This window comes from Cynocephalus volans, chromosome 14, assembly GCF_027409185.1.
Source record: "Cynocephalus volans isolate mCynVol1 chromosome 14, mCynVol1.pri, whole genome shotgun sequence".
NCBI classification, from domain to species: domain Eukaryota; kingdom Metazoa; phylum Chordata; class Mammalia; order Dermoptera; family Cynocephalidae; genus Cynocephalus; species Cynocephalus volans.
In genome coordinates this window covers 11,426,810-11,442,193 of record NC_084473.1, presented here as the reverse complement: position 1 = coordinate 11,442,193, position 15,384 = coordinate 11,426,810, and the positions used below count along the sequence as shown (strand labels likewise).

Sequence of the window (15,384 nt, the reverse complement as noted above, 5' to 3'; positions counted from 1 at the left end):
GAGGAAGGATGTCTCTTTCTAGAAAATAGAGTAGAAGAAGAATAAAATAGTTACAAAAACTTAGATGAAGAGGAGGGAATTGTATTTCCATTTAGTGACTCCTGTCCCAACTAAATTAAAGGCTAGGTCATGTAATAAGAGGGAGAAGTAAGAAAAGTTTAGCATTTTAAATTACTGAAAGTGGTATAAATGTCTAGAGGGAAAAATATTGCTTAATTTACAATAATACATTGAAGTGAAAAGAAAGAAAAATCTTTGTGGTTAGTATTTAATTCTGAGAATAACTTGGTTGAATAAGACAGAAAATGGATTAAAATGAAATGCAAAAGAATTTACCTTCTCCCCACTTTTTCTAGGTTATTAAGCGACTCTCCATCTTGTACAGAAAACGATTCAGTACAATCAAGGAAAAATGAAGTATGTATAAATTTTTACTGCTCTAGTTATTTTAGTCACATGTTCAAATATTTTGTTAATATTCATGTTTTTAAAAAATTCATTTGTTGCTACTTTTTAAATCATAAGATGGCATTCCTTATGCAAGACAGTTCAGCATAACATTGAAATGATTCACTTATGTGAATAGTATCATTGTTCAAGACACGATGGCTAGTAAAAAGATGGATTATATATGGCTTTAGGCCTAGTTTAGTAGCAAAAGTGATAGAATAGGTTTATAAACAGCTATAACACCAGCTAGAAAATTTTATGACCTTGGTGTTGTAAAAGGGTGCTGATATTAAGCTACAGGTTACAGAAGTGTAGGGGAGAGATTCAAATTCTGTTTATTTAGGAATGAATGTATATAAAGGATAATTTTGTTTATCAAATATTTTGTATTTTGCGACCTCTATAATTTGTAACTGAATACAAAGGTAAATCATACACATACACGTAAATGATGATGTTAAACATTTTTTCTTTAAACTTAAGACTAAAAAAATGGGTTGGATAATTTTGGTGTGATTTGTGTTTCAGGAATTTTACAAATCTTAACAAGGATTTTAATGTTTTCTGTGTTTTTTGTTTTGTTTTAAATAGGAAAGTCAAGAGGTATGTTGATGTCAAATATATTGAAAAACTCATCGCTCTAGCAATGTTTTAATATAATCATATTCCACTTAGCCTTTGGAGTACTACATCTACCCAAGAGAGAAGTTCCCAACCTTTTTTCGGCCAAGTATTTTATTATTGCTCTTGTGGATCTATTGTTTAAAATATATATTCTGTAATTTTCTTGTTTTTATTTATCAAGGATGTATAACTGACAGCAAGAACTTCTGATTAATACATGATAACTAGTGTGGTCAAATTATACTAATGCAATAGCAGTCAAAAGCAATTAAACTTGACTAGTTTATGAACCTGTATATTCTTATGGGAAAATATAGTTTTGCTTAAGACATATGAAATATTTAAGAAACCATTGAGAACCTAGTCCCTAGAAAGAATAGTGGGAAAAAACATTGGCTTTGGAGTCTAATAGACTTGGGTTGATTTTTAGCTATGCTCCTGGTCTGGTGATTCACCTTTCTTTGAATTTCAGTTTCTGTATCTCGCATATATAATGCTACCATCTTCTTAGGGTTTTTGTTACTATTAGTGAGACATTTGTAAAATGCCTGACATTGTACCTCTAAGGCATCACAGGAACTCAAAAAGTTAAATCCTTTAAAAAGGAAATAATGTTCAAAATAATGGATTATTTAATAGTTTCTGTAATTTTAGTTTGTTTAAAGATTGACATAGCTCGGGAAAGCTACTGAGGAGATGGCTTGTAATTAATTAGCTATTATTTATTTAAAAGAGTTATTAACTACAGCTCTCTTTGTAGTACTGTGCCCAGCACCGTGTAGGAAGATACAGAAAAGGAGTTTATATTTTATTTTTAAGAACAGTAATATATTTTTCAGCATATTCAGTTGAATATTCTGAATATTTGTTTCAGATGTAGACCATTTATCTTTATCTTATAAGTGGCACTATTTTAAATAATCTATAGAAGAGCTATGGAGGATACCAGAAATGGTATCCTTTATTTATAATGAATTTGAAACTTGTTGTCATAGAAGAATTCTGCCAAAGTTAAAGCTTCTTATTCATGTTTACGTAAGTGTGTTCATATATTCATGTGTACTGTGATAAGAGAAAGCAAGAGTTGGGGAGTTTGTCCCTCTATCAATAAAAGTCTCATTAAAAAGGTAGATACTGTACCATTATAGAGGAGATCACATTAAGTGGAAAGACAAAATAAGCTTATCATTGTTTCTTTTTAGCCTCTCATCTTTAAATATGACCAAAATTTATAATTATAGTTTCTTGTTTTTTAACAGATTCAGAAAAAACTGTATACATTAGAAGAGCACCTTAGCAATGAGATACAAGCCAAAGAGGAACTAGAGCAGAAGTGCAAGTATGTTTTTGTGGATAATTAAATATTATATGTTAAAATTTAAATAACTCATTTCTCTTTATTATTATTATAATTCTAGTGATATAAGTATGACAAGTTGACTCTTGTTTATTAATAATTTTAAAGTAGCATGTATAATAAATCCATTCGTGATATTAAAAAAAAAAAAAAAAAAAGACCTGAAAACCCTATGGTATAAAAGCTTAGAAATGCTGGCCAAATATGAGAAACATCCCATTTAGAGTATAGTTAGCTCCCAAAAAAGTAAAAAAAAAAAAAAAATTAAATTTAAACATTTTACTAACAAAAGAGACCTGCAAAGAAATTATATAATTATTTTTTAAATTTATAGACTATGTTTTAATGTAAATTAGGAGAGTTATTTTATTTACTGTTTCTTTTTCAAATTCTTTAGATCTATTAATACTCGCCTTGAGAAAACAGTAAAGGAGCTAGAAGAAGAGGTAAAGTTGTCTGTGCTTCTATTAACATTTTTGTTAGGAAATGTAGGTCTGACTTTTACCTACAGAGTTCTCTTAGTATCCTGGTAATATGTATCTTGATATATAGTAAAACCAACTTTGTAGCATTAGTGGGCAGGGCTAAAATTATAGGTTAATCATGTTATAATAAGTTTCACTCTGATATGTTTTAACAAACTGAGTTAATTTAGGATGTGTAGATATTTCAAGTAAAAAAATTCCATTTGTATTGTGTTTAGTGACATGGTTTAAAAACAGAAAGTGACTTTTTTTAAAAATTGCTATTCTTAACATTTTAGAGCAGCCCATAGTTAGTATTAAATAGTGATGGTTCAGTATTGATGATAGAAAGTTATAGAAAGTTTGTCAGTTAGTTCAGTTGGTTAGAGCACTGTGTTGATAAAACCAAGGTCAAGGGTTCAGATCGCCTTACTGGCCAGCTGCCAAAAGCAAAAAAGAGAATAGTGTGCAGCTTTACAAACATGGAAAACATTATTATAGTTTTAACAACAACAAAAAAATAGTGATAGCTTTTTTTTGGAGATCTTTTTTGTATTTTTGAAATATCTGAACTATTTTTGTTATGATTTGAATTTTATACACACTTGCTTTTGATAATAACTTTAAGCATTATTTCAGATTACCTTAAGGAAAAATGTGGAATCTGCATTAAGACAATTAGAAAGAGAAAAGGCCCTTCTTCAGCACAAAAATGCAGAATATCAGCGGAAAGCTGATCAGGAAGCAGACAAGAAACGAAATTTGGAAAATGATGGTTTGTGCTATAGAATATTAAGTGCTTATCAAGGAAAAAATTAAGTTTGTGTATGTATGTATGTGTTGTTTTAAAACTTGCCACTGAAGTGCTTTTTATTACAGTTAACAGCTTAAAAGATCAACTTGAAGATTTGAAAAAAAGAAATCAAAACTCTCAAATATCCACTGAAAAAGTGAATCACCTTCAGAGACAAGTAGGTTGATCTTAATTTGTAATGAGGATATTGAGTTTTATTTATGACTGCCTATTAACGGTTTTAATTGACCGTGGTGCAGAAGGCCTTTGCTTCTAATTTTAGAGGGAAATCCTTAGTGAAAATATTTTTCGGTTTTTGTTTATTTTAAATAGTTTATAATGGGGTAATAAATTGATGTATTTTCATTATATACACTGTGCTTATTTGTTTATTGTTTTTATTGTTGTTTGTTTGATTTTAAATGGAATAACAGTTGGATGAAACAAATGCTTTGCTGCGAACAGAATCTGATACTGCAGCCCGCTTAAGAAAAACCCAGGCAGAAAGCTCAAAACAGATCCAGCAGCTGGAATCTAACAATAGAGATCTTCAAGATAAAAACTGCCTTCTGGAGACTGCCAGGTTAAAACTTGAAAAGGAATTTATCAATCTTCAGTCAGCTCTAGAATCTGAAAGGAGGGACCGTACCCATGGATCAGAGATAATTAATGATTTACAAGGTAATAAAGTAGAGATTATATTTGAATCAATCTTCATGATTTATATTTTGGAATTAACTTTAAATGATGGATAATGTCCTGGAGTAACACATTTCTGAATTTACTACTCTGTTATATAAAGTTAGAATATTAGAAATACATTGATATAAAAGTTTATAAACTAAAGATTTACTTTCAAATAGTATGATTTTAAGTATCAAACTCCTCAGGTGGTAGATTGGGTTCTAGTTAAATTAACTGTGAAGCACTATACCAACAAGTGTAAAACTCCTGCTTACAAATAAATGACAGCTCCAAAATATTAGGGGGCTTCTAAATTTTTTACTCTTAACTGAATGTATACACTTCGTAGATTTATTGTTTTGAAAAATGTTGCAATTTTTAGGTAGAATATCTGGCCTGGAAGAAGACTTAAAGAATGGCAAAATCTTGTTAACAAAAGTAGAGCTGGAGAAGAGACAGCTACAGGAGAGATTTACTGATTTGGAAAAGGTAAAACATGTTAATAAGCTTTATATTTTTGTGTAAGAAAATGGCAGAGTTTCAGATTAGAAAAGTTATTCCAAAATTAGGAAAATCACTAACTGGAATATTTCCAAATATTTCCATATGCTTATGGGTTCTTTTGTATTTACTTGGTTGTGTGGATGAGGGATATATATATATTTTAAAGCTTACTGTAACACCATGCAAGCAGCCCTCAGTATGCTGGATGCTCATGAAGGAAGGGACTCTCTGGAATGTGTGTAATGAGGATACTTCTCTCTAGGGATCCAAGTAATACTCAAATTTTGACTCATAACATGTCTTAAAAATGACATGATATAAAGTCATCACAACTTTTATCATTTACTGAGTTTTTCTTTAAAAGTACTATAAGCCAGGGGTGATTTCTGGGGTTTGTGTAGTTAATGTTTTATTTTCATTTACTTCTTTATTCATTTGTTTAAGTATTTAGTGTGTCATACGTGGTAGAAGTATGAGGGTACAGTCCTTGCCTTTAATAATGTCACAGTCTAATGGGTCATTTTTAAGTAATAATGAAGCACACAGGTAATTCTAATGTGTGGTAAATGGAATGATAGAGATATGGGCAGGATATATATATTGGTGTATAGTATGAATCCCTAATCTGACAGGGCAGAATAGGTTGGCAAGATAAAGGCACATGTAAAGTTGGGGAAGACAGCAGGAGCAAAGAAAGGCATAGAGGATAGAAAATAAAGAAGCTATTGTTTGTTTATTTAATTACAAACTGTTCAATATTTCTGGAGCATAGAGAAGGGGTCAGCAAACTTTAATCTTTTAAGGGCAAGATAATAATTATTTTAGGTTTTGTGGGCCATATGGTTTCCTGTTATAACTACTCAGTCCTGCGGCAGTTTGTAAAAGAATGTGTGTGGCTCTGTCTGATGAAACTTTAAAAAAAATAGACATCAGACCGAAATTGGCCTGAAGACATAACATGGTCCTCATGTAAGAGTGTGAGGAATTCACTAACCAGAGTAAGGTTACAGAGCTAAGCGTGAGCTAGATCATGCAGAATTTTGAATACTCTGTTAAGAAGCTTAGAATATAGTCTTTAAATAATGGGCTAGCCACTGAAGAGCTTTAAATTGGATGACCTTATTAGAGGTACATTTAAGATAGATCACTATGTACTACGTGGAGAATAGATTTGAGGAGGACAAGACTAGACTAGTCAGAAGACTTTTTCAGTAATTCAGATAAGAGATAATGGAAACTTAATTAGTGCATTTGTTAAGAGGATGGAAAATAGGAATGACTCAGAAATATTTGGGGGAGGAATATTTCACAGCACTTAGTAATTGATTAGATGTGGCATGTGAGTAGTAGTTAAAGATGAGTCCCAGGTTTGTAGTTTGAGACAAGCTGTATAGTGGTGCCATTAATTGATAAAGGAAAAATAGCTCATTTATAGCAGACAGTGATAAATCCATTTTAGTCCTCTTAAGTTTGAGGTGCCTGTGGGACAGACAAATTAGAATGTCTGCAAGGCAGTGTGCTATGGTAATAGAAGCTGGAAATATTTGAGAGTCATCAGTATGTAAGTGCTGAAGCCATCCATGTGAGTAGAGGAGCCCATCCGGGAAAAGAGCGATTTTTCAGGGCGGAGTAGATTACTCTGTTGGTGGATTTTGTAGTTTGAAAATCATTTTTAGTATTAAAAATTTTATTTAAAAAAAGAAATGCCTGTTTCATATTTATGATATGAGCTATAGAAGTCAAAGAATTAGAAAATCTTTGGGGTATGTATAGAAAATAGACTGATTTCTATTATCAAGGATTCTCAACTTAAAACAAGTCCCCTATGTGGGGAGTACAGGTGAATGGTAGGGGATCTTGATATTATTTTTTAATTTATAGCAAAGGGAAACATTAAGTATGTTTTAAGAATTTAAGAAATAATGATATAGGAAGAGAGGAAGCATTTGGCTAAAGACCGCCACCTCCAAAGAACACCAACATTTAAGGGGGCAGCTGAGAAAACTTAGGAGCAACAGTAAAGAAGAGAGCAGAATGGGGAAACCCAAGTAGGCACAGTGTGGGAAACGTCGCGGGATGGCCTCAGAGGGGGCAGTGATTGCAAGTAAGATAAAGACTGAAAAGGGCTGTGAATTTGATAGTGAGAGTAGATAGCATTGGTCGCTTTACTGAGATTAAGCAATGTAAATACAGAGCTCAAAACAGTATAGTGGAGGTGCAGAAGGAGGGGTACAGTGAAGAGGTGGAGTGCATAGATTACCATCATAAGGAGTTTGGGTAAAGAGTGGAGGGGAGACATCGAACTTTGGGTAAAGAGTGGAGGGGAGACATCGAACATTTTCATTAAACCTGTTAGAAAAGGATTTTGCAAGTTTTTGAAATTGTGAGTCAGTGTTTGTTGTTGATAATTGCCATTTAAAATCTTTAATAGGAAAAGAGCAACATGGAAATAGATATGACATACCAGCTGAAAGTTATACAGCAGAGCTTAGAACAAGAAGAAGCTGAACACAAGGCTACAAAAACAAGACTAGCCGATAAAAATAAGATCTATGAATCCATTGAAGAAGCTAAATCAGAAGCCATGAAAGGTATGCATTTTTAAAAGAAGGTTGTCCAGCAGCATTTTCCTAAGAACGCTTTGGTTTTGAAAAATATTTATTTATATTTCATTGCCAAATATTGGGAACTTGAGGAGAGGAACTGTTAGGGAAGCTTTACATATATGTTTTTTTCCATTGCATCATTACAGTAATCGTTTCTAAGATAGTAAGGCCCAAACACAAAATTATGTGACCAGATGTTTAGATCAGAGAGAAATTAATATTTCAGTGGTACCAGTGATAGTAATAGGGATACAGAGTGTGAAGTTTTAGATCTATCTACTGAGATTTGGGGGATATGTTCTTTTTTGTAATATTTATTATAGTTTGACATTTCACCAGCTTACATTAGAAAATTCTTGCTAATTTATACAACATAAAGATTTAAAAACAATAGTTGGCCTAACTGGAATATAATTTCACTGAATATTTTGAACTGTGGCATAAAGATACTTAGCCAGGTTTGGTCAAAGCCATTTAGTAATAATAGATAACAAAGTTAACTTTTCCAAAAACCAGGCTTTATCTTGGAATTGTCTTAGGATAATTTCTTGTTCTCCAAACTGACTATTTAATGATTATGATGGATTTGAAATTCCAAAGGAAATCAGTACTTTTATTCTTGTGAAAGTCTTAAACTCTTGAACAGAAATTTCATTTCAGATTGAAGCATAACATTTATGAATAACTTATCAAAAAATAGCCTTTTAATTATTACATATAATTAAAATTGTAGATTTTCTTATTAAAATCAGTTTAGTTTATGGCAGAAATTCAGGATGATAAGAAATGAAATGAGTGCCTTATTTAGAAAAATCTATTGGAAGAGAGGAAGCTAGTTGGCCATGTTTCCTTGTCTATGATATAATTTATGTGTAATAAATTATAAATGTTTTTGGCATTTGTGATACACTTGTATAACTACCACCCAAAACAAAACGTAGTATATTTTCATCACCTCAGTAAGTTCCCTTGTGCCTCTTTCTATTCTTTGTGCCGACATTATGGTAACTTTTTAAAAATGAGTACATTTGTAAATTGGTTATTCTCTGAACTGAGGAAAACGAACCAATTCAGTATACTATAACTACCATTTTGTCAAACTGTTACTTAGAACTCTGATATAGGATACATGATGACTTCTGTATTTTCCATGTGAGTATACAAAACTGTTAAATATTATACATGCTATTCAAATCTGGGTCTAAAAGCCTTTGATCTTTCTGCTGCATGCCATTGCCTCCTTGGATTAAGAACATAGCTTACTAAGTAATTACTAGCCATAGTGACCTTGTTTAGTTACTGAAACTTTCTGTGCCTTGTTTCCTATAAAGAGACAATAGCAGTATCATTAGGTTGTGAAAATCAAGTGCGTGAAAGTGCTTAGGAATGCTAGCTATTCTTAGCGCTACATGGAGAATGTTTCATTTTCTTCCACACTTTTGAAGACTGTTCATTAAAAACTGAAAATTTATAGGTTTAATTTTTACCTTAATGTAACTTTATAATGGATGATAATTAGATGTAGAGCATTAGATGTGAAGAAGCAGGAGAATCCTGGTTGGATTTGCCCTGAATTAAAACTAAGTATATCAAAAGATAATCCTTTAACTGTAATAATTTATGTTTAATATTGACATCACTTGGTAAGACTTAAACTTTGCCTGCGCTTCTCTTGGAGATGGAAGACGGCTTTTAAAAGCCTTTTCTGATTAACAAAACAAATTAAAAGATTATTGCACATTGTTTAGAAAATACAGGAAAGTATAAAAGAAACAAGGAAAGATTCCACATAATCCTACTAATTGGCATAGTATTTTGCATATTTCCTCCATTTTCTATATAGTTTGGCTTTTCTTCTTTTAAAAAACAATGTGAGCATTTTCATAGTTTATTTAAAAATTCTACTTAAATAATTATCACTTACCAAGTGCTTGCCATATGCTGGGCAGCATTTAAGTGGTGCACTTTTCGAGTATTAACTCAAAATCTTCATAACGTCTCTAGGAAGGGTAGGTGCTGTTATCCCCATTCTAGAGATAAGGAAACTGAGGCCCAGAGAGGTTAATTAATTTGCCTGGTCAAATAATTTAAATTCAGGAAATTTGCTTCCACAGTCCTATCCTTTAACACCTTCCTAAAACATACTTTTCAACATCTGCATAGTAGTAATACATTAAGATGGAAAGAGTCATGAAGTTCATAGACTCTACCTGGAATGTTTTAAGATGAAAAAAATAATAATGAGAGACACAGTAGCAGAAAAAATTTCTAAATCTTTATTTAAAGATGTAAGCAGCTTATAGAACCATAAATAAAGGCAGAATTATCTTCCTTCCATTAGAATAGATGTAATATTGCTGAGTGTGTTGCATTTTGTACCCTGCAAATGAAACTCCTAATTTTCAAGCATGAGATTCTTGACATAGAGAGGAGTGATAAATATTAAATTGGAAATTAATAAAAATAAAAGGCAGCATCATTTTCTGCAATTTTTATTATCACTGTTTCACATATTTGATATGCTTCTTTTACTTGTAAGTTCATGATTGTGTTCATTTTTATTGTGACAGAAATGGAGAAGAAACTCTTGGAGGAAAGGACTTTAAAACAGAAAGTAGAGAACCTGTTACTGGAAGCTGAGAAAAGATGCTCTATATTAGACTGTGACCTTAAACAGTCACAGCAGAAAGTAAATGAGCTCCTTAAACAGAAAGATGTGCTAAATGAGGATGTAAGTATGAAGTTTACTGATAAATAATAATAAAATATTTAATGAATTAATAATAACGTAGGTTTATTTGTAAAGGTTTAATGATGGCTTCATAATTTAAAAAATTTTCTTGCAAAATAATATTTGACAACATGTTAGTTTTACTGAATTCCAATGATATACTAAATGAATCATAATTTAAAAATGTTAAAGTTATTTTTACTTTAAAGATCATATAATTTATTTGTATTTTATAAAATATTTGTATATTTGAAAATACATTTGTAACATTCTTAGAAATACAAAAAATAACTAACTGTGAAATGTATTAACTGCCTAAGGGCAAAGTCTATTATATGTCACTTTTGCTGCCAGCTTCATTGATAACAAAAATTAAAATAATTTACTCATGTACCAAGTACACAATTTATTTTTTAGGTTAGAAACTTGACATTAAAAATAGAGCAGGAAACTCAGAAGCGCTGTCTTACACAAAATGACTTGAAGATGCAAACACAGCAAGTTAACACACTAAAAATGTCAGAAAAGCAGTTAAAACAAGAGAATAATCATCTCATGGAAATGAAAATGAGCTTGGAAAAACAAAATGCTGAACTTCGAAAGTAAGTTAAATTGGTTGAGACAAAGTTTTAATATGCACAGTCATCCACATGTAAATTACCTTAATTTCAATTTATCTGGGGATTTTCTTTTGACATTTTACTTTCTTGACCACATTTTTTCTTTCTTTTTCTATAAGTAATGTGTTGAGTGCCACTGTTGTCCTTCGACAAGATGGTATTGGCCTCCCCAAAAGTTTTTTACTACTGCTACCTAATTATGATATTATGATAAGGGAAAGTATTGGTGTTGGAGCAGAAGAAAATATCTGGGATTTTCACTCCACGCTCTTAAGATTTTTCCTCGGGATTGTTCCTTAAGTTTATTTTTCATGTGCCTGTTGTTCCTTTAGTTTCTAGGACTTGGACATGTTTGACTGTTAAGCAAATACCATGTAAATTTTTAGTCATTTTATAGGATATACTGTAGTGCTATACTTAATTTACTTAGCAAATGGGAAACATTATTAAAGTACTTAAAAAGTAGACAGTAAATATACTGTTAAAGTTTATCCCATTCATTCTATTCGTGGTAGAATTACTTCTTTCCAGTCATGGCCAAAGGTCATACTGGATCCCAGTTATTTGATAAGAGACAGTGTGATAGAGTGGAAAGAACATAGCCAGACAGACTGAGATGTGAGTCAGTTCCACCACTTACGAGCTGACCAACACTGAGCAAAATATTTAACCTGAGCCTTTCATCACACCTGTGAAAGGAGGCAGTAATAACTTGCTTGTTAGGGATCTTGTAAAGGATAACAATGATTTATTTAAAGCTCATAGCACACAATAAATGGTACAAATTATTAATACTGCAACTGTTACTGTTACTACTGCTACAACTATGACCACTACTCTACTATCATCATCATTGCTAATTGCCTGGTTTTTACATACCTATGACAGGTCAGTAAGATTGACACTATCTAGGAAAGGGTGGCCAGAATATTCAAATAGGCTTTGTTCTTTTTGCTGATCTGTTTATTGCTAGGGTAAGCATAGACTCTTAAACTTCATGAGATTTCAACTTTTAAAATTGAAACTAGAAATTGGAACAATATTCAGACATCTTCATCTTATCTTTGTTTTTCTGTATATTAGCTTTATTCTTCTCTCTCATTTTAGGCCAGCTTTTTCCATTTAACAGAAAACTTGTCCATTGATAGCTCTAGTGATAGGTCGTATAGCGTCATTTACTTGGAGAGACCCTGATTCAACTTTATTAGATCACAAGTTCAGAAAGCACTCCAAGTCTTGGTACGGAACTCTTTGGCCCAGCTTTGGGCAGGAGCATTCCACTTGACTGAATGCTTTCCATAGTATCTATTCTAACAGCAGTTTATATGAATGCAAGGGCTAGTTAATCATCTGGATTGTATTCCCTTCCTTATTCTCATAACACTTTGTTTATAACTAATTTATGGTACTTAGTATATATGCCTCTTATTCTTTATAAGTTCACATGGTTCTGTTGTTTCTTAATCCTTTTTTTCCTAACCACTCCTCCCCAAAGACATCCATGTTTGCTGTCATAACCACATACTAGCTGTGAGTTTATTGAAGTGCAAACATTTATTTATATTTTGTTCTCCCAGTCTTTGATTAATGGCCTGTACATAGTACATCCTCAGTAAATGTTGCATGAACGATTACATCCTTATTATGTGTAAGGCATTGTAATAGTCATTGTGGGAGACACGAAGATTAATCAAATACTTTTCCTACCCTTGAGAAGCTTACTAGCATTCATTAGGGGGAGGTAAAATGGGTACATAAATAATTGGAATACAGTGTGAAAAAATAATATGTGTGATGGGAATTTACATATGAAGTGCTACACAGGCTTCATTTAAAATTGGTCAACACGTTTATCTCCTCTTCCTTCAAAGAGGAGTTTTAAAAATGTATAGGCCCCCAAGAATGAGTGGATGGAAGCCTTGTGACTAATGAAGTGAGCAGAGGAAGCAAGGATTATATATGAGGCTAGGAGTATATATGAAGTTGGATGTAGATTAGGAAAAAACCATTTCAGTTTTCAAAGCAAATACCTTGAAGGCCTGGTTTAAGATGTGACACTGTAAATGGAACAATCTGTTAATCACACTCTCTACCACCACTCCTTGTAGAAATGTCTGTAGTCAGGCACTCTCAGCGCTAGGGTTCCTCAGAGCATTTTCCTCTAAAGAAATGGAGCACACACAACCTCTGGGGATAATTAGAACAGCTAGGACGGGCTCAGCAGACCAGAGAAAAAGACTTCCTCATTCTGGCATGTAGGGGTCCCCCTGCTTAATGCTGGCTTTTTAATACTCTCACCCCCCCTTCCCCTGTGCTTTAACTCTGTTTTAAACTTAAGAAATTCTGACACATAATAATTGTACATATTTATGGGGTACAGTGTGATATTTGGGTACATGTATATAACGTATAATGGTCAAATCTGAATAATTAGCATATTTATCATCTTAAGCCTCTCATCTTAAACTGAAGTTTGCCAGTTAGAAAAATCCTCCCACATGCAAAGAAATTAAAATTTTTCTCACCTCCTTTGTAAATAAATAACCAAGTATTGTTTGAAGAAAACCTGCAAAATGAAAGGAAAACTATGACAGAGAAAAAGGAAAAGTGCCCCCAGCGGAAACATATATATATATATATATATATATCAAGGAGTAGAGGCAAACCTCTAACGTTCTGTAAAAACAAAAGCACTATAAAAACCCACTGGTTACAAATTAGTATTGATCAAAAGATTCCATTAATTGAGAACCCGATGTAATGTAAAAAGGATAGCCAGAAAAGGAAAGAAGACTAAAAATTACTGTCAATATAAATTTATTACAAACATTTGAAGAAAGTCATAGAAATTTCACAAAGAGTAGAACAATAGGGAATAACGTGGAAGATGAGAGAGGAGGAATAGGTAAGACACAGAGAGACTCTTCCAGGAGTTCTAGCACCATACTAATAGTTTTACTTCTCCTTGGATTTTCTAAGGGGAGGAAATTATTAAAGAAATTAAATAGAGAAGAATTTCTCATAGCTGAAGGAGGAAAGTCTTTAGATTGAAAGGATCCAACAAATAACATGAAAAAAAGACCTTCAACTAGACATGTTCTCATGAAATTTCAAAAGCAAAGGATGAGAGTGTTATAGTTCTTATCTACAAACTGGGAGGTGGTGCTTTGTAGTTGATGTAAGAGGAAATGGAGGCTTACTTACAGCAGTGATATAACTACATTGAGTGTGGGGACAGGTTGGGGATGGCAAGAGAGCTATATTCTCAAGTCTAGCAGCAGGGAATTGATAAATAATATCTAAAAGTTATGTAAGAAATAGCTGAGCTGTTGAGGTAACCACCAAAAGAACAAAACAGAAATGAAACAAATCAGTTTCCTCTAAAGGAGTAGGATGGGTGGGACTGGAGAGGGGGTAGATGAGAAGACTGCTACTTTTCGTTGTAATTCCTTCCATGCTGTTCTGTACTATTGAATTGTAGACATGTGCTGTTATTTGGCTACTTTCTGAAGCACTACTTTCTGAAAAAGACTTTTCTTAAATATATAAAAAAGATTAGGTTTTAAAAGTATAAAATAAATGAATATCAGCTCTTCAAGAAGATCCCAATATTAAAATTATATTGGGGTTTGCTGTTAAAAAATAAATGAATATCAGCTCTTCAAGAAGATCCCAATATTAAAATTATATTGGGATTTGCTGTTAAGTGGGCTTAGCTAATGATGATGAGATAGTTTTAAAATTTGACCTTTCATATATTTATTATTAATTAGCATCTCATATTTTTTACTCAGAAATAAGAATCATGAATTCTCAACAATACACTCATCAATAATAAAATACAGAAATAACAAAGATAAGTGACGTTGAATCATAACTACCTTTTTACCCAGAGGATTAAAGGCCAGTGAATAAACAAAGTAACCAAATTATGTTAAATGGGAATGAGAATGAAAGTGCTTAGTAATATCCAAATTGAATATGGTGGGTTTAAATCATTTGCTCTTTCTGAATCTTTCTTGCTGTATATATATTTTTAAACATCCAAGTGGTATTCACATATTTTCTCATTGTAAAATACTGAGAACTATATGTTTGTTTGTTTGTTTGTTTGTTTTTTAAAGGAAACAATATAAGTCCCCCTTTATGAATGCAGGTATTTTCCTCTCTCCAGAGGTAGCATATCTTAACAGTTTGTTTTTTATGGATTCTCTGAAAGAGTGTCAGGGATTTCCAGACCTTTTGCTTTGCTTGTACTTGTACATCTGTACAAATGTATATGGGGTTAGGTTTTTTTGTATATTTTGTTTTGTTTTTTGCTTATTTTTTAAAATTATATAAGTTGTGTTGTTCTCCCACTTGCTTTCTTCCCCTTATCTTTGAGTTAGAATAACTATAGTTTTATGTTTTTTAAATAAGCCTAGAATTTAACATAACATTTCAACCTGACTTCTTAAGTGGGTTGTTAGGCTTTGTTTTTTTATTTATCTTTTATTTTTTTAAATTTTATTTATTTCTTTTTATTTTATTTTATTTATTTTATTTCTTTAT

The 15,384-nt window shown here is 32.1% G+C and overlaps 1 protein-coding gene across 1 annotated transcript in view; it reads left to right on the top strand.

The window, feature by feature from the left end:
* The window catches only part of ROCK2 (Rho associated coiled-coil containing protein kinase 2), a 153,339-nt gene that overhangs the window by 112,811 nt on the left and 25,144 nt on the right, over nt 1-15,384 (top strand). Inside the window, exons 10-20 of the mRNA XM_063077574.1 lie at nt 357-417; nt 1,042-1,053; nt 2,334-2,413; nt 2,829-2,877; nt 3,535-3,670; nt 3,775-3,866; nt 4,123-4,369; nt 4,755-4,861; nt 7,308-7,467; nt 10,053-10,213; nt 10,631-10,815. Of these exons, the coding sequence (XP_062933644.1) occupies nt 357-417; nt 1,042-1,053; nt 2,334-2,413; nt 2,829-2,877; nt 3,535-3,670; nt 3,775-3,866; nt 4,123-4,369; nt 4,755-4,861; nt 7,308-7,467; nt 10,053-10,213; nt 10,631-10,815 (1,290 nt within the window). The remainder of the gene's footprint in view (nt 1-356; nt 418-1,041; nt 1,054-2,333; nt 2,414-2,828; nt 2,878-3,534; nt 3,671-3,774; nt 3,867-4,122; nt 4,370-4,754; nt 4,862-7,307; nt 7,468-10,052; nt 10,214-10,630; nt 10,816-15,384) is intronic.